The sequence below is a fragment of the Heloderma suspectum genome, chromosome 13, assembly GCF_057233095.1.
Source record: "Heloderma suspectum isolate Gila_16-S chromosome 13, 16-S_ref, whole genome shotgun sequence".
Taxonomy (NCBI): Eukaryota; Metazoa; Chordata; class Lepidosauria; order Squamata; family Helodermatidae; genus Heloderma; species Heloderma suspectum.
In genome coordinates this window covers 6,066,776-6,084,929 of record NC_139470.1, presented here as the reverse complement: position 1 = coordinate 6,084,929, position 18,154 = coordinate 6,066,776, and the positions used below count along the sequence as shown (strand labels likewise).

Sequence of the window (18,154 nt, the reverse complement as noted above, 5' to 3'; positions counted from 1 at the left end):
CAGAACTTTACAAGCACTTTGTTATCTCAGTACTCATTATAACAGTCCTGTAAGGTAGGTTGGCAGTGTTCTCTCTGTATTGCGAGGGGTGGGGGCGGTGCTTGCACTGGGCTGAGGATAAGAAAGAGTGGCTTGCCTAGTAACTTCATGGCTGAAGTGAGATTTGAATCAGGACTTCCTGCTTTACGACTCAGTTCCTTCACTGCACTGCATTACACTAACTAGTAAGACACTAGACACTAACTTAGCTCACTAAGTGAGCTATTGCAAAATGTTTCCAGTTCAGGCTGGTAACCCAAGCACAATTGAGGAATAAAAGCAGCTTTCCAAGTGAATGTGCACAAGATAGGTGTGCAAGCTAATTATAGTTGGGGCCACACCCATCCTGTGAGCATTTACTGCTTAGGTTTTTCCAGTCCTGAAAGCTGTATACCAAACAAAACAAACAGTTGGGATGGTGCTTGCTTGGAGAGGCAGAAAATGGGAGACGTTTCACTGGAAAAGAAGAGATGGGAGGTCTGAGAAGAGCATGGAGAACTTGAGGGGGCTGTAGCGGAAGTGCTCGGTAGAAGAGTGGTGGTTTCATGAAGATGGTGTTGGAGAGGTGGAAGGGGATCTAAAAAGTCTTGCTTAAGGGTCCCGCCAGTGATCTGTCACAGCAGCCAGTCGAAAAGAAAGTGATTTGGAACATTTATTCACTTAGCAGATATTCAGTGCAGTTTAAGCACTGAGGTCAGGTTAACTTGGTGTGCATTGCACAGTTGTTTTTTTAAATCTTTTAATTAGTCTCTGCTTGGATTCATGGCTTTGGGTCCTTTTGTTTCATTTACAGATAGACAATCCAGCAACGCTTCTCTGGAGACTCTCCTAGCATTGCTTCAGACAGAAGGGGCTAAAATTGAAGAAGACACTGAGGTAAGTAGTATGAGCCTACAAAACCGAATTGCCTTGATGGGCTCCCACCTGTGGCACTGAAGGAACTCTTGCATCTGGCTTCTCTCTGCAGTCTTGCAAGGCTCAGCACTTCTACTGAAACAAGGGCTTGTAGATAAGTACAACTGTTCTGTACTTGCCTACAATATCCGACTGCTGTTGCTGTTACTGCTGCTAACATTGTTGTTTTATTGTTGGCTTTTATTGTTTCTATTTTTATCACTTTTAATATTTGAACTGTTTTTATGTATTTTATTGCTGTGAGCTGCCTTGGGAGGGCTTCTGCCCTGAAAGTTGTCCAAGAAATATTTTAAATAAATAAACGAATAACTACATCAGTTCTATTAGCCTACAATACACACACCCTTTTTTGGATCCAAAATTAATTATTGGCCCACAAAATCTTACCTGACTTCCCTCCACATGCCTGTTATCACAGGACTGCTTGAGCAATGGCTGTTCTTGGGAAGTATAGAAAGGTGTCTATCTCCATATCATGGGGTTTTCCCAGAATCCTGCTGAATCCAGGATTTGGTTTGGCTGAGAGAATTGGACTTGTGGCAATACTCCCCTAAGATTTAGGCAGGGGAAGTGGCATGACATTCCAGGCTAGGCCTGATTACTTGGAGTTGCTATGCTGGGATTGAGAAAGAGGAGTTTGTCAGAATGCACAAGTTTTGGAAATGGTGCTCCTGGCAATGCTGGCAAGTATGAAGTCTGCTAGAAGATATTTTCCCCTCCCTTACACGGTTCTCCACCAGATGCAGCAGCTGGTGGTCTTATGTAGCTCAAGAGGTCACCCCCCCCCCCCACATCAGACAACAGCTCCCTGCTTTAGGCTGTGTGCTTCCTCTTCTTGGGTTATCTTTAGAGGCTGGTTCACTGGCACATAGTTCACTCTCCATGCATGTGGGGCTCAGTGGACTTTTCACTTCAGCTGCTGGGGGTTGTAAATGAACAAATTCTTTGGGCATTACACTTCTGAATGCAGGCAGATTGTCTGTTGGCTGTATCTACCACATTGTGCAAAGGAAGTGTTAGCTGCATATATTCAAAGCCATGCATGTGGTGTGCATAAAACAATTATGTAAGTCATCTTGAATTCCATGCTCTTGGCAGAAAGGCGGTGTGAAAAAACTGTAAGTAAATCATCCTGAGAATCTTCCATTGCAAACAAAAAAGGGCCTGCGTTAGTCATGGTTACAAACATACGGACGACGTCTGAAGATTCAGATTGGAGAGGAAGTGGGCGAGGCAAGGGGCAGGGGCCAGCGTCCTCGTCCTCCTCAACCTCAGGCCATTTCCAAGATTTGAAATCCCTCAAAATCCTTAATCTTAATGTACAGAAAAAACGATAGTTGCTTCTGTGAGGAAGAAAATCCCCTAAAGTGAAAAGTGAGGGCCGGAGAGGAAAAGAGGGAGAGAGGGGTCTGTGTGTGAGCTTTAATCCTGGCAGCAAAATAAAACTGCATAGAAGAAATATATGCACATTAACTTAGATTTGTGGTTCTCCCTAACCCCATACCCTGGGGAGCAGCTTACAACTTAGATTCCAAATTGTAGAACATAAAATTCCCCATCAAGCCTCTACCCTCCAGTCTCCCTGATGACTGCTGTCCATCCCCACTCTTCTAGCTCTCCCCTGGGGGAGCTATTTCCCACCAAGTACATGCCTTCAGAGCATTCAGCCTACCAGCAGTTTGTTTCAGGTTCCCAGTTTGGAGTGGGGAAGAGCTGCGTAGCATATCCCCAACTTTTTGTCCATCCTCTGTGTTAACGCAATTTACTTAAAGCATCCATTTGTCAAGGTAAACGGCCTAAAAGCCTTAACTTTCTACTTACTTTGAAGTTGGTGGCTGCCTGTGGAATACCCTGTTTAATACTTCCCCAGTTAGCCCATGGCCTATGAATAGCTTGGCTGGCTATTTGGAAAATTATGACACAGTACATTCCTGTCTCTAGCAGACAGGGAAACATCAACCTAACCCTGCTACAGAGAGAGACAGAGAAGTAATTCTAGGTTTTATGATGCAGCTTTGATGCATATGTACACTGTGCACTAGAAAAGAGCTGGTGACACACCATTTAAACCAGGTTTTACCAATTTGGTGCCCTCCAGACTCTTTGGACTACAACTCTCAATATCCCTGACTGTTGGCCATGTTTGCTGGGGCTGATGGGAGTTGAAGGCCAAAACATCTGGAGGGCACCATTTGGGGAAAGCTGCTTGAAATGTTTTAGAAAAGGCCAGTTCCGTGTTCCAGGGCCCACAGCCATTGTAATGATGGATTGGTGCTCAGGTTAGTGGTAGAGCAGCATGCTTTGAATGCAATAGATACCCTCCATTCCTAGTATCCCCAGTTATAGGATCTCCAGTAATGGGACCTTGGAACACTGTGGCCAGTTATTGTAGGCCAGCCTTCCCCAGCCTGGTGCCCTCCAGATTATTGTACTTCACCTCCCATCAGCCCCAACCAGCGTGGCTAATGGTCAGGAATTCTGGGAATTGTAGTCCAAGCATTTGAAGGGCACCAGCTTGGGAAGGCTGTCATAGGCCATACTGAGCGCTATCCTGGTTTCCCAAGTATAGGATCCAGCTTTGGCAAGACAAGTCATTGGCTGTGCTGCTGCAGTTCTCCCCAAGTGCATTTTGTCTTACTTCTGGCAGCAAGAGACAAAGGGGTAGATAGATCCTGATGTTAAGATAGGAAGGGACACATTCTGGAAGTATAAACCCTAACAATGCATTCACTATTTTGACAGAACATGGCTGAGAAGTTTCTGGATGGTGAAATTCCATTGGACACCTTCATTGATGAATATCAGAACCAAAGGAAACTGGCTCACTTGCGGCGTGTAAAAATAGAAAAACTCCAAGAGATGGTGCTGAAGGGACCAGGAGTGCCCCCAGTGCCGCCTCAGCCAAGAGCTACTGAAATGCCGCCAGCACATCAGACATCAGAGGCGAATACCCCTCCTTCTGTCATGCCTCGTCGTAACCCTCCACCACCACCTCTAACATCAGCAGTCCCACCAGGACGCTTCCCTACTCCATTTACAGCAGCAATGAACGCAGGACCAGCCCTCCCCTATTCAAGCGTTCCGTACCCTCCGCTTCCTCCGCGAACAGGAATTCCGTCTACCAGTCAAATGCCACCAGGATACCCAACTCAGTTTGCATCGCAGTACCCACCCGCGCTGCCCCAAAGACCACCGCCTCGCCTCCCACCAAACCCTGGCTTTATTCTACATTGAAGATATCATCATGTCCTAACTTTTGTATATTGGTGCTGACCTTTTACCTCCTCAACTCCCAGAAACAACCCAAGCCGTTGCAAAACTCCAGTGCTTTGTGCATAAGAGTACAAGAAATTAAGGCTCAAAACCAGTGCATCACTGTATCCTGCAAATGTCACTACAGTTTTGTTTTCTTTTCTTTTTAAAAGAAATCAACATCTCCATAAACTCTCTTTAGAACGGCGGTGAGGCTGTTGAATTGTAAATTTCGAGAAATGTTTCTATTAGAAATAGGGACTTGCCTAGCATTTAAGAGGAGATTTCAGCCAATGCCTGCCACTTCCCAGGGGATCTTGTTTCCTTTTGCTACTTGATTTGGGCATGGAGAATTGCAAACAAGTTCTACAAAAGCACTCCCCTTCTGTTACTTGGCAACTGTTGCACATGCATTTGGACTATGAAACCACAAAGAAATGGAGCCAGCTGGCATTCATGAGGGACTCTGTTGCTGTGCTTATGGTACACAACCTCTGTTTAAAAATTTTGTAGTTTTAGCTTAACCATGGTGTTAGCACCTGATGTGGGGACAAGTTGCTTCCCTTGCTGATGTAATCACATTCATTTCAGTGAGTAGCTGCCAGCGTAAGCGGGTCCCTGAATTGCCTTTTTAAAGTGTGTGTGTTGGGGGAGGGAGAAATCAAACTCTTCTAAAAATGATGACCCCTAGAAAGCCTCAGGATTTCAAAAATAAGTAGTGAATGGAAATGTATTCCCTGCTCTTCATGGCCGACTAGAAATACATAATCCATGCCACTGGAGGACTTTCCTGCAACTTTTCTGTTCTGTCTCCTGACACTCTCTTCTTATTCATTCTTTTTATATGAACGTTTTTTAGATCTCTTGTTTCTTGTGGCTATAGCGTGGATTATGCCTCTCTTCTCTCTCCCAAATTCCCCCACCGCAGCATGAAGGATAGAGACTCTTCTAAAAGTCTTGGCTTGTGATATATTTATGCGTCTGAGCAGGTTCCATCTGTGTGTCCTGGCTTAGCCTGTGGTGTGTCTCTAATTTTGCCAGTTAGTTCCTTCAGCTTATATTCACAACTCTTCCTGGTGCTAAGCTGAAGCTCCCCCTCCCCATAACCCCAATTTTTTTCTTTTCATTTGTGCCTAAGTCTTTCATCACAGTATCTTGCAGGGGTAGCTCAGTTTATACAAGGCTATAAATGTGCTGAAGTGAAATGCAATAGAAATACTGCTGCTTTCTGTCTTCAGTAGCTAAGACGATCACCTAGTAATACCCTTTGGCCAGGGGTCGATGACATCGGCTGAGCTGGGCTGTCCACTGTGCCCCATCCCTACAGGGACAACGCATGCCGCATGAAGCCCGGCTCTGAGAATAGCGGCTTCTCTCCCAACGCCAGCTCCATCCATTTTCATGGTGTGCAACACTTCCATGAGGACAGCTGGCTGTCCCCTTTCTCCATGCTGAGAGGCAAAATGGGTCGAGCGAGGATGTCCGTGAGTCTGAGCCATGCCCACTGACAACATCCAGCCTGCGAAGGCCCTGTGGGAGGTGCAGTTTTGCTCTCCACCTAAAACCTGTTCCCCACCCCTGCGCTGTATGCTGTTGATTGAATCATCTTAAAGCAACTGGAATTAGCGTGGCTTTCAAACTGGTGGCTGTAATATAACTCTTTAAATGTTGGCCTCTTCCTTTAGCAGTGTTGCATTTAAGTGGAGTAAGATGTTGTGTTTGGGCTGTGTTGCATTGAAAGCATTCTGGAGGCTAGCAAGATATGCCCTTCCAAAAGACCAGGTATTCTTAAAGGCAGTAGGATCACTGATGTTTTAAGTAAGATTTAACTGCTTTTTTACCTTGTCACTTAAATGACAGCAGTGTGGAATTCTTATCCTGCACTTTCTGAGCTAATGAGTATGATTTGTAAAGAAGCACTCTTTTTTGTTTTCTCCTCTTAGCCTGGCTAGGAAAATAGTCCTGGGAATTCCTAGCCATGAACTCCACCAAAATGGATGAGCAAGACTCGCATAGTTGAAAAAGCATATGTGTTGGTAGAAGTAGCAAGAAAGTAATGTTTCAGCTACACATACTTAACTCCAAATTTAAGAAGTTGTGTATCCATGCTTGAATGTGTCTTAAGTGTTAAATGGGAAAGCTGATCTGCAAAGGACTGCTTCCCTAATTTGTGGCAGGGAAGCATCTGTCAAACTAATTTGCAGCACTATTCCATTCAGGGGCATCTCTTAAAACATGGTGGAGGAAGGAACTTGTAGTACATCTTGAATGTGAAGGAAATGGTGGAAGTAAAACGTAGTTGATATCAACAGGCAGCTTCCTTAAATCCATGTAGCCACACTGTTCATAAAGTGGAGGGAGAAATAGGTCAGCCGCATTCTTGCAAAATATTTATAAGGTTTTAAGAAGGTATGTATTTCTCACAGCATGCAAATATGGAAGTGTGAAGCTGTTGAAGCAGTGCATCAGTTATCGGCCTGCCTTAATGTTTTGCTGAGGAAGTTGTCAGCGAATCTGCTGCTAACGCAGTATGTCTTCTAACATCTTTAAAAACAACCCTGGCCAATACAGAACTTCACATATACTCTCCTGATTTCTTTTACCACTCCTTTCTTCACTACTTCCTACCAGACTGTAACTGATACCCTTCTCATGATGACAGGATCTAGTTTCTTCTAGTTCTGTGACTTAACTCAGCCCTGAGGAATTTATACTGTGTCATACTTATGTCATTCTGGTCTTTGCCCCTTTTGATAAATTAAAAGGATAACTTAAGAGCTTTAAAATACAAGCCACTGCAGCCTGGAGGACTCTTTCCTGAAGCCATAATCTTGTTGAAAGGTGAAAACTTGGAAATTACTCCTCTGTCACAAATCAGGTTCAATGTGTGTTTGTGCCGTCTGTGAACTGCCATTTTCCTCTTTACGAGGCCAATCACATTTTTCTCGGAACAAGATATCCTCCCATCTGGATACGAGATTCTGACGTTAACTCTTGCCAAGACCAACATCTCCAGATCAGTTGGATCCTAGTGTGTGAACTGACTCTCATTGGGCAAGTGTGAGAACCTAGCTAGACACAGGAGAAATGATCTCTAGAGGTCTGTTTTCCCTAGTCAAGCCTAAGATATTTCAGTGCTCCATGGATGGCAGATGATTTTTCTCTTTAAAAAAAAAAACTGATAAAGTTGTACTAGTGCTTGCTCAGCACTGTTTCTATTTTGATTCTGGCATCATGAACTGAAAGCTTTGTCCTTTTGGTTTTCCGTGTTGCTAGTTGTATGTGTGGAGTGAACTTTCAGAGGTCATGGCTTGGTGAAGTGGTTTCAAGAATTTGGACAGTGATCTGCTGTTCCTAATTGTTCTTGCAAAGGATGCTGCTCGCATGACTACACAAAGGCACAGGAATGACTCCTGTGAGTCCCTCCCATGTCCAAAAAGCTGTAGATAGCTGAATGAGTAAGACACATGACTTGCCCGCAGACTGAACTGTAAATTGAAGCTTCAGGAACAGCTTTTGGGTAACTGGTTTGTCTCTCAACCAGGGGTGTGTGTGTGTTCAGGTGAGTCACTAAAATGCCTTTGGGATGGGAGGGTGGCTTGTGAGAGCCTCACACATTGTAAAGACTCTTCTGGAAACTCAGTCACAGGTGACCTGTGGCGCCAACTGCATTAGTCATGCAGCCTGGCAAGGAGTCTTCCCATCTTTCCAAAGACCAGAATGGAAGCACTGGTGCTAACATACCCCATCTCTTTACTGCTAGTTCAGAGCTCATCTTCAAATCCCTAAGTGGCAGGCAAACCTCGCTGTCTTTCACTGCTTCCCCAAATTAAAAGCAACATGGGTGCCAGTCATGGCTTCCTGCCTCTTCAAAATCACCCTTTTTCATTTAACAAAAGAAAGTTGCTCTCCTCGTAATGTTGGTTGTGGGCTCTCCTCTCCCCCTGCCAAGCATTACGCATTCAGATGGAGAACATCAGTCAGATGTTTCCCAAATCGAGGCAGAGAGATTGCCTGAGCCTGTTACAGTAACTTCTCAAGACTTTTGTATACCGTGTGCAGCAAACATTGGGGCATCTCTACAGTGCAAAGGAGATGGTTGTTGCTACCGCGTCTCTGTAAGGGTCTTTGGGAGTTGTTTTGGAAGGGATGGGCATAGCTCTCAGTATCCTCACAAATTCTCTGGGGCTAACTGGGTTTAAAACTACTCAAGTTTGTAGTGTAGGTGTAGCCTTAGGCTGAAATTTCACTTGTCAATTACTAGTTCATATCCTGTGCTAAAAGAGCATCTGAAGCATATAAGGGCAAGTCATAAGCCCACTGGTGAACTGCGCTTTGCATATTTTTACTTTCTGAAGTGTTTTGTGACTGAGATCGCCTGCCTGTTTCTATCAAGAAATAGCCCCCAAATTTGTGATACTAATTCTTTGAAAAATGTCTTTAAATTAAAAACTTTTCCAATTGCTGAATTGTTCAGGGATACCTCATGCGAGAAGAGAACCACACTACAACCAGCTGAAATGGACAGTTTTTCTGCCTGGAGCAATGCATCATGGTGGACAAAGCGGCTGATGTGTGCCTTAGGATCACTGCTTGTGACTTGCTCAGAGAAGATAACTGCGTATCTTTCAATTCAGCGCTATTCAATTGTCTGCTTCTAAGGGCTCCTCTTTATGTTGGAGGATTTGAAATTAAACTTAAGGCAGTATCTGTTTCTTTGCTTGCTAGCTAGCAGTGAGAAATGTAGATCTGTGGTAAGCCACTGTTTTCGCTACAAGGCTGTTGTCAAGGGAATGGTGGGCAAGCGGTAGCCCAGCATGCTCTTCCTGTGAGCAAGATGAGATCGAGTCTTCTGGAAGACCTGTTGCTGCTTGCCTTTCATGCGGCAATTAAGGAAGGGGCCAAGCAACAGCCATCCAGGGGGTGGGGGGATTGCAGTTGTGGCCTGGGGGTGCCAATTACTGGCACTATGGTGGAATGCTTGATAAATGTAATTGAACTCAGACTGGTAATGATAGAAAATGCAGTTAGTGGTTGTGCTAGAAATTCTTACAATGGTTTTGTATCTGCTTTAATTTTAGAGGGCGGGGGGATGTGGTCACCTCAGCTCATGCTTTTTGGAAACCAAAACTTTATACAGTGCATATGAGTGTAAGCACAGAAAGTACTGAAGCAAAATGAATGCCTACCACAGTTGATGGGGGGAGGGTTGAATTGAACCCAAGCTGATTGTGGAGGTCCTGTGAACACAACGCCCCCTACTTGGCTACCAGTAGAGCACATGCTGTTGACCTTTCTTTCTGACTCAGCGGTGGAATCATACTGGAGTCTGCTGCAAATAGATGGATTGCTTCCCCACCATCACCTCATGAACCTGCTGTTTGCCTTCCCTGATTCCTTCTACTCTGCGTATGTACATCAGAAGGAAAAGTTTCATGTGGGGCTTGGCCACCAGCAACCAACAGACAAAGGTGAGTGATATGTTGAGTTGGGAGGCAGAAGCCTGCGGGGGAGAGACTGACTGGTCTGTAGGTCACCTCCTGAACAGTAGAACCAGAGGCTGACTCCCACCAGTAGAACTAGACTAGGAGCAGTGTAGTTATAACCTTGTCCCTAGTCACTTTAACATGCATTATGATCTCATGTGGCAAACAGATAGCAAACACTAACTGAAAACAACTGGTTTCTTTAACTTAACAAAACCAGTCATAGAGCTCACAGAGAGAAGTTGAAATGGTGTTAGAATACAGAGTTTAACTTTTAGTGTTCAGTTTGGGATGTTATTTGCTGACTTTTTATATGAAAGTTTGCAGATGTTTTTATTCTTTATACCTGTACTGTGCAACTTGTGGTGTTTAAAAAAGCCCTTAAAAGAAATCCATGCACACTTCTTTCAGGTGAAGGAAGCCATGTTCCCTTAACAGGATTAACTGGGAGGGAAATAAATAGCCACTTTTAAAAAATGCAACTGTCTTAATTGCCCTTTCTGTAAGAGTATAAAAGGAAGTCAGTGATAATGTGGAATTTCACAGTATACTTTCTTCACATTAGCCCTAGCCTATTTCTTGATTTGTATATATTATAGGGAAAAGCGTGAGTGGATTTTGCAATCATTAACTTAATTCATCCATTGCCAGTAGATGGGCAGGAAAGTTTTTTTGTGTGACTTTCCCTGTGGGCTGTAGTGTGCAAGAGGAACTGTGTTCAAGTATGGAGTAGGTAGCTTCAGTTCTATTAAGGAAAGTTAGCTGTGTTGATTCAAATCAAATAGAAAGAATGTGCCAGGTGAGGGCAATTCCATAATCCTTTGTAGTAGGACAGTATTCTGGTGCATTAATCCTGCTGTTCATGTCTCAAGTTACTTGACACTTCAGGCCAGAGTGAGCCAATTTTAACCTCAAAGTTGCTGCTGGATACAGAGAAACTTTAGCTAAGCCTCTAGCAAAATCTCTCTTGCTTCTGGAAGTAGGACTGTTTCTAATGTAACGCAATTGTAAAAGCTTCCTTTGTACAACTGATGAGAATGTGGTTTTAAAAAACACTTCTGAGTTAAAAGTTGTTCTCTTTCCTTATAGAACTGGCTGTTTTTATACAGTGACTTCAGGATTGCAGTGATTGCTCATTAAAAAAAACCTAGACTTTGTACAAATGTTTGTCACTATAACTTCTTATGTATGCATGAAGCGTGTGTTGACCTTTACCTTTTCAACTTCTACGTTGTGTGCTGGAATTAAACACTCCTAGGCAAGAGCAGAGTGCCATTTTGCTCCTCTGCTTTCTCCCCCTTGACTTTCTGGTCAAGACTAGAAAAAATGACATTCTTTTATTGCAGGGGTTGGCAACTTGGGGGGGGGGTGCATTGGCCCTCTGTGATCCCAGCACAGCCCTCAACCTGCTGCTGGAAGGGCCGCGCACCTTGTTTGCCAGGGGAATCTAAGAGAATCTGGTTGTGGGGTGGCAGGAATCCAGTGGGGGCCACCCCCTTCCCTGGGGGGCCTGTGTTGCCTATCAGTTCTATTGAATGAGAGACAGAAGGGTGGTGCTGCAGGGCAAGTAAAATTACTCGTTCTCCCAAACTATCCACCCATTCAAGCATCAAAAACGTAAATGCCTGTGAACTTGAAACTGCAAGGTAACAGGGCTGTGCTATTTTTAGGTTGTTTTGACTTTCTGGAAGAGATGCAAACCTGTATGCTTAAATATCAAGGCTAACAATTCCCTAAGTAACCTGTTCCTTTGTTTTGTTAAACAATACACAGCAATTTTGGTCTCCTGCACATCACTTGACAAGTTTTATTGCCTATGTGCAAGAGCACCAGAAATCACTTCCTTGCTATTCAAAGTACAACAAATACGTAGATTAAGACAGGCTTTTAGCTATTTTTGCTTGATGTTTCCTTAGAGTTTTACTGGTAGCTTGAACAACAGAAACATAAAAAGGGGAGAGGGTGCTTATTTTGTGACATTAACATCTCCTATTAGTTGCATGTATAGGTGGAGCAAAGATGATGGCCTTGATTCAATTCCAGCAGGAAGGAAACTAGTCTGTAGAACGCTGGCCTGCTCTGTTAGGGGCCCACCTCTTGAAGCTACCTGTATTACTTTCCATTGCTTCCTTCTACTTTGGCATAGTTTCCAACAGGTGGCACCTGTTAGCTGTAAGAAATTGTGATCTAGACAATGTCAGGAAGTCAACAAAATGAAACACTGAGCAATGTTTCAGATAATCAATTTAATAAGCTAAATTGTCCTCTTAAGTCATAGGGTTTGGTTCTTAAGAAGAGTTCCCATCCCTATTCCCTTTCCTCTAAGTTGCTAACATTCCCAGAATTAAACATATGGTGTTATAACTATTTCAGCAATAATCCTGAAATGACTTGGGTGGCTGTCTTCTGCATTTTACTCCTAAATTGGGATTTGAAAGCTTTTAAAAACCAGTATAGCTTTTTTCAGTGTATAAATCCTGTTCCTTTTTTTAACACATACATAAAACTGACAGTCTAAAAGATCTTTTCCTTTGAGAGTTTTTATCCCAGGAGAGATTACCTTTTTCTGCCTGCAGCATAAACACTACAAAGAGAATCCAAACAGCCTACTTAAAAAAACAAAAAACAAATTTCACATTTCTTTAAAAAGATTTCTCCAGTACAGTAATAGATACACCAACATTTACTCAACCCCCTCCCCTCCCCTCGATTCCTATTGCTTATAAATAACTGATGTCAGCAAGGTGAGGTTTATCCCTTAGCCCACCCCTTTCCATTTAGGATTTTCCATCTTCTCATAGGTAACTGGCAACCTACCACTGCTTTTAAGGAAGCAGATCTGTTCTAGTATTCGGGGTTAGGCAAAGGTGTACAATTCAAGGGAGCCTTTGTTCCTTATTTGGGCAGGGCAGGAGAAGTTTGAGAATAAAGGCAATGCCAGGTACAAGGCAACCTGGGATTTATCCAGTCAGTATCTGTTTAAAACACAGACTTCTTTAAAAATGGTGTCGGAATGTCTATATTTCAGGGGGCTTCCTGAGTGCCCCCCTCGCTTGGAGAGGCAAGTGGGTGCCTACGAAGTCTTAGCCCTCCACCAGAAATCTATGTTGCATCTTAACAGCAGAAAACCAGCAGGCAACAGGCCTGAATCCCTCGGGGTAGCAGGAAATGTCAAGTGAGGTCAAATTTTAATCTCACAGCTCCTCTCTCCAGTCGCTGTTTTCTTCCTTTTGTGCTCAGCGAATTGCCAGCCACATCTTAGAAGTTCACAACGTGGGCCTGGTAAACATTGTCTTCCTGTACTGCCTATAAAAAAGTGGAGGTAAATACATAGTTACTATGGCTTTCGCCCACCTAAATAAAACATAATTTAGCTTCCATTTTTGTTCAACTGCAGCTTGTTACAGACAAACCATACTTAACATTAACTACCGTTTGTCCATCTGAATGATATAACAAGCCACAGTTAAGCAGAAATAGAAACAGGAGCTTCTGTTCCCTTGTTTCCATAGGAGGCAGAGGCATGCCTGAAGTTCATTCACATCACCCTAAACAATTCTTTCCCAAATGTGGCGCCCTCCAGGTGTTTTAGACTACAACCTCCATCATCCTTGATTACTGGTCATGCTGGCAGGCCTGCTGGGAGTTGTAGTCTGAAACGTCTGGTGACCACTGTATTGAAGAGGGTTTCTGCAATTTGCAGAACATAGCAACATAGTGACTAGCAACATAGTGATGGCTGCTAGTTTGGATGGCTTTAAAAGGGATTGGACAACTTCATGGAGGAGAAGGCTATCAATGGCTTCTAGTCCTGATGGTGATATGCTACCTCCAGTACCAGAGGCAGTGTGCCTATGTACACCAGTTGCTGGGGAACATGAGCAAGAGGGTGCTATTGCACTCATGTCCTCCTTGTGGGTTTCCCCTAGGCCAGGGGTTCCCAACGTGGTACGCGCAGCCCCCCTCATGGTGCCTATGAAGCTCCCCCCTCTCTGCCCCCTTAAAAAAAATTGTTTTAAGAAAGACCTTGGTAAATGTTAGGGCAGTCTTCTTTCTCTCCCCTCTGCCTTGTTATTTCTCCTCTCACCCAGGCTCTAGCTTTGCTATTGCTCTCCACCACCACCTCTTTAGCCCACTTCTGACTAGCCAGGCCACCATTATGTGACTAGCCACATCCACCACGGGAGCCATTTTGTGGTGGCACCCACAGCAGTTTATCTAATTCCCAAATGTGCCCACAGGTCCAAAAAGGTTGGGGATTCCTTCCCTAAGCAGCTGGCTGGCCACTGTGTGAACAGAATGCTGGATGGGATGGACCCTTGGTCTGATCCAGCATGGCATTTTCTTACGAGGGTTCCACTAAATACCTGTGTTTAGTGTGACACTGAATGCAGCCACTGCCTCTGGAGATGGGGGATTCCATAGCCTGCCAATGGCTACTTAACCCTTTATCGAATCCCATTTTAAAGCTTTCTAAGCTAGGGGCTTGTCACTGCCTATTGGGGCAGTGAATTCTATAAACTGAATGATGAATTGTTTGAAGAAATACTTTCCTGTATCCATTCTAATTCTGCTAATTTCAATTTCATTGGGTGAAATTCCAGATTTCACCATCCAGTACCATTTTTCCAAACTATTTCAGCCTTTCCTTGTGGGGAGGTGCTCCTAACCTCGAATTATCCACTGCAATAATATCAGCACCTTTTCCAGTCCTACAGCATCATTTTTTAGATGGGATGACCATAACTGTCCCTCTAAAGGTAGCTGCTCACTGTCTGTCCACTTCCACCTGGCTGTCATCATTCACGTAGCAAATGGGTCATCCAAATTGTTAATCAGAAAAGAAAAACACTTGATTTGCTTCCCCAGAGCAAGTCATCTTGACATGACTTCACACTTCAGCCTCTCCTGGCAATGAATTATTCAGATGACTTGCTAGCTACAAATGATTTCCAGCCCTGATGGCTGTGAATGGGACCCCCCTCAGTTTTCCCATCTGTAAGAACCATGCACACTCATTGCTCTGTGGTGAAGCACATACCTCATGGTCAGGCTTGAGGGGGTGGGCTGGTTTCTGAGCCACAGGAGGCTTCTTCAAGATGCCTGGCGGCTTCCGTATGACACTTGGCTTCCCCCCATCAGAGTTGTCATCGTAGATACCAGCCAAACCGTAATGCTGCCTTCTCAGCTCACCAAGACGGAGTCTCTCATTCTCCAGCATCTTCTCCAGCTCCAGAACCTTCACCTGCAAAGAATATCCTGTTGAGGGCGGCATTTTTCAAAGAGGCTCCCCATCCCAAGCTACATGATGCCATCCTGCCTCACTTCCTCTAAACCCCTCCTCAAATCTCACCTCTCCTGTGAAGCCCTTGGCACAATCCCTTAGTCCCCATATCCTATTCAGCAAGCCCCCATTTGTAGAATGGAAATAAAATGCCCTCTTCCCCAGTTTACTCTCCCCTACTATATAATTTTAGACTGTAAACTCCTCAGGACTGGGACCTGTTGCCTTGTACTTCATAAAAGGCCATACACATCGATGGCGCTATATAAGTACATAATATATCATGCAAGAGCCCTTCGTTCTGTTAAAATTCATCTGGTCCACCTCCTCATCTACTAGATTATGAGAAATTGCTGATCAGCTGTTCTCTATGCTTACTCGGGTATGGGCCAGTCCTGTTTTTTAGTCTGCAATTGGACTGCCATAAGCAAATCTCTTGATCATGCCTAGATATAGCTCCACCTGAAAGCGCTGCTCCCTCCTGCTACCAATGGCCACTGCTGCAGACTTCAGAAGAAGAGGAAGCAGCAGCCCTTCCATAACATTTAGATCCAATCCCATGACCTGCTGAACTTTGAAACTAAGAATCTAGTGCCCCGATGTGCTTTTTTCCTCCTCCCTCCCAGTCCCCTTTCCTTTTGTGTTGTGCCTTTTAGACAGTAAGCCTGTGGTCAAGGACTGTCTCATTTCTTAACTTCATAAGCCGCTCTGGGAGCCTTTTTGGCTGAAGGTCAGGACAAAAATGCAATCAATCATTTAGGTCCAGTAAGGACTGCTCATCGTTGGGTCTATACAAACCCAATCCTCACCTTTTCCCAACAGCTAGCCCACCTTGACTTCAGCACATGTAATCAGTCACATGGTGGTCCCAGCCTATATCATGTGTGGTTATCAGTCATATGCTGAGAAAATCTGTGACCGATGACCATACATGCTGAAGTCAAGGTGGGCTAGCGTTTAGGAAAAGGTGGGGATTAGGGTTTATGAACCCAATAAAGAGTAGCCCTTAATGGACCTCAGCGCTGTAAATCATCAAGTGGGCAGGTGGTAGCTTGGAGTGGCAGAATAGCATCCCACCTTCTCCACTAATAACTGGCCATTAAAAAGCATTTTAACACACACTTCAGCCAACACAGCCTCCAGAGGGACTTGCACAAGTTCAATAAAGACAAGATGCCATTAAAAAAAACATTAAAAATGTGTTTGGATTTCAAAATAACCTATTTAAAAACAAGTCATGCTTCTCTGGCTTCTTGCTCTCCTGCTCACAGGACACTTGGTTCTAATGGGTGCTGTGATGTCACTCGCCAGAACTATATTATATTACCCAACACTGACTTATACAACTCTACATTTGTGCAGGAACGCTCTCGACCACTGTCCTATTTCAAAGATCCACAAGTACCTGTGACTCCATTTCCTCCTTCTTGAGCTTGATCAAAGACATCCCAGAGAAGTCCATGGTGTCTGATTGGAAAATAAAAAGAAATGTATTAACAGAATATGCTTTCTGCAGGAGTGGGGAAGCGAGAGGAAAGGAACACTCTTCTTTTTAAAAGAGAAATTAACAGGCCCTGCTGGCCTAACCTAGCCTCCCACCAAATAGTTGTCCCTCACCTGGGACAGAATATGAATGCTTCAGCAAGAACGTTGAGCAACATAGGAAGGGAGACTGGGTGCCTGTGCAATTTCTAACAGAAGAATATAAGCACATTCTGCACTCCTCTTGCTTCATTAAAAAAAATAAATAATCCCCATCCCACCTCTTTCTGCATGCCTACACATATAGATTTGCTGCCAACACATCTATTTTAGACTCTAAGGTAGTTCAAGGAAGTTGTGCTCACATTTCTCTGGAAGACTCATGGTGGGAGCAAGCCATACAGTGATAGAAACTTGCCTTTCCTTAAAAATACAAACAGAGATCCTCAGGAAGCCAAATTTTTGCACCCACTGCTGCATTCTATGCTTTTTCTGCAGTGTGGCAGAGACACAGAGTGCACAGAAAGCCATAGTGTTGTTGCCTGTTTCTTTCTGAGTGAACAGAACCTAGCAACTGAACACAGAGGCAGCGCATAGTGATTAGAGCATCAGAGGGGCCCCGGGTTCAAATCCCAACTCAGCCACAAAGCATATTGAGCCACTCAGCCACTGTCTCTCAGCCTAACCTACCTCACAGGCTTGCTGTGAAGATAAATGGGGGGGGGGGGTTTGTACACACCCCTGAGCAGCTTGGAGGAACTTGGGATAAAAAATAAAATTTAAAAATAGTAGCTATACTATTATGTCCTCACAACACCTTCCTCAACAATAATTTTGCAAGCCAGCCAACAGAAGTACAGGTGCCAGAAGGACTTTAAGAAGGTATATGTAAGAATATAAGGATGCTATTCAAGTCTGCCTCTGCCTAACCTACTTCCATGCCCAGTTGTACGCCACCCACCCACCCACCTCACCTTTGTCTTCAACCTGCTCTTGGCCTGACTTTGTGGAAGCCACGACATTGGCAGCCATCTCGTTGACAGTGCGTGAGCATTCCTGGAGCTTGCTCAGGTTTCTGCTGTTCTTCTCTGCTTTCACCTGGCATCAACAAGGTAACATTTCTCAGCAGGTGGCGAAAATACACAAGCAAAAGGAGATAAACTCTCTCCTACGCAGCGCTACGTACAGTTTATTTATTTGATTTATTAGCCACCCATCTAGTTTCAACATAAAGCTTTGAACAGCAGGGCTCTCCTTGAGCCGATTCTTTTTAGAATCAAGATCAGGGCTGTGTATAGATTGCAAGTTGCTCAGCCGAAACACACAGGAGAGGATGTAGGACTTCGCATCCTGAAAGTCTCACATTTCACTTAAGAGAAAAAAAATATGTAATTTCCTAGTCTGAAGGTTGGGAGGGAAAGAGAACGGTCCCTCCATTTGTAGTTGACGCCTTTTTCTAGCTCTCACTTGTGATAAACTCTTGATCATGGGAATAGAGAGGGGAAACAGAGGATTGGCAGAATGCGCTTGTATGGGTTCAGCTGGGGCCCCTAGCTTAGATGCAGTAAGGAACCCAGGAAAAGCAAAACGCTGTAAAAAAGAAAATGGTGGTGGTGGAGATTTGTCTCGCAGTTTCCATTACTGAAAGCACATCGGGGGAGAAGGGTTATACGCTGTGTACTGCATTACAAGGAGT

At 44.2% G+C, this 18,154-nt stretch overlaps 2 protein-coding genes across 5 annotated transcripts in view; one reads left to right on the top strand and one right to left on the bottom strand.

Annotated features, from left to right (window-relative positions):
- Positions 1 to 10,852, top strand: part of VPS37B (VPS37B subunit of ESCRT-I) — a 29,263-nt gene extending 18,411 nt beyond the window's left edge. Inside the window, exons 3-6 of one of the 3 annotated variants that reach the window (XR_014785766.1) lie at positions 833 to 915; positions 3,697 to 4,689; positions 9,516 to 9,677; positions 10,782 to 10,852. Coding sequence is in view for 1 of the 3 variants with exons in the window: in XM_084820034.1 (XP_084676160.1) it covers positions 833 to 915; positions 3,697 to 4,188 (575 nt within the window). In the remaining 2 variants the exon portion in view is untranslated. Of the gene's footprint in view, positions 1 to 832; positions 916 to 3,696 lie in introns of all 3 variants that reach the window. The other 2 variants (XR_014785765.1, XM_084820034.1) reach the window with 2 other exon arrangements.
- Positions 10,853 to 11,472: 620 nt separating this feature from the next.
- The window catches only part of HIP1R (huntingtin interacting protein 1 related), a 74,588-nt gene continuing 67,906 nt past the window's right edge, over positions 11,473 to 18,154 (bottom strand). For both annotated transcript variants that reach the window (XM_084820032.1, XM_084820033.1), the window contains exons 29-32: positions 17,433 to 17,556; positions 16,382 to 16,443; positions 14,734 to 14,937; positions 11,473 to 12,998 (exon numbers count right to left, since the gene is read on the bottom strand). In XM_084820032.1, the coding sequence (XP_084676158.1) occupies positions 12,951 to 12,998; positions 14,734 to 14,937; positions 16,382 to 16,443; positions 17,433 to 17,556 (438 nt within the window). In that variant the 3' untranslated portion in view covers positions 11,473 to 12,950. The remainder of the gene's footprint in view (positions 12,999 to 14,733; positions 14,938 to 16,381; positions 16,444 to 17,432; positions 17,557 to 18,154) is intronic.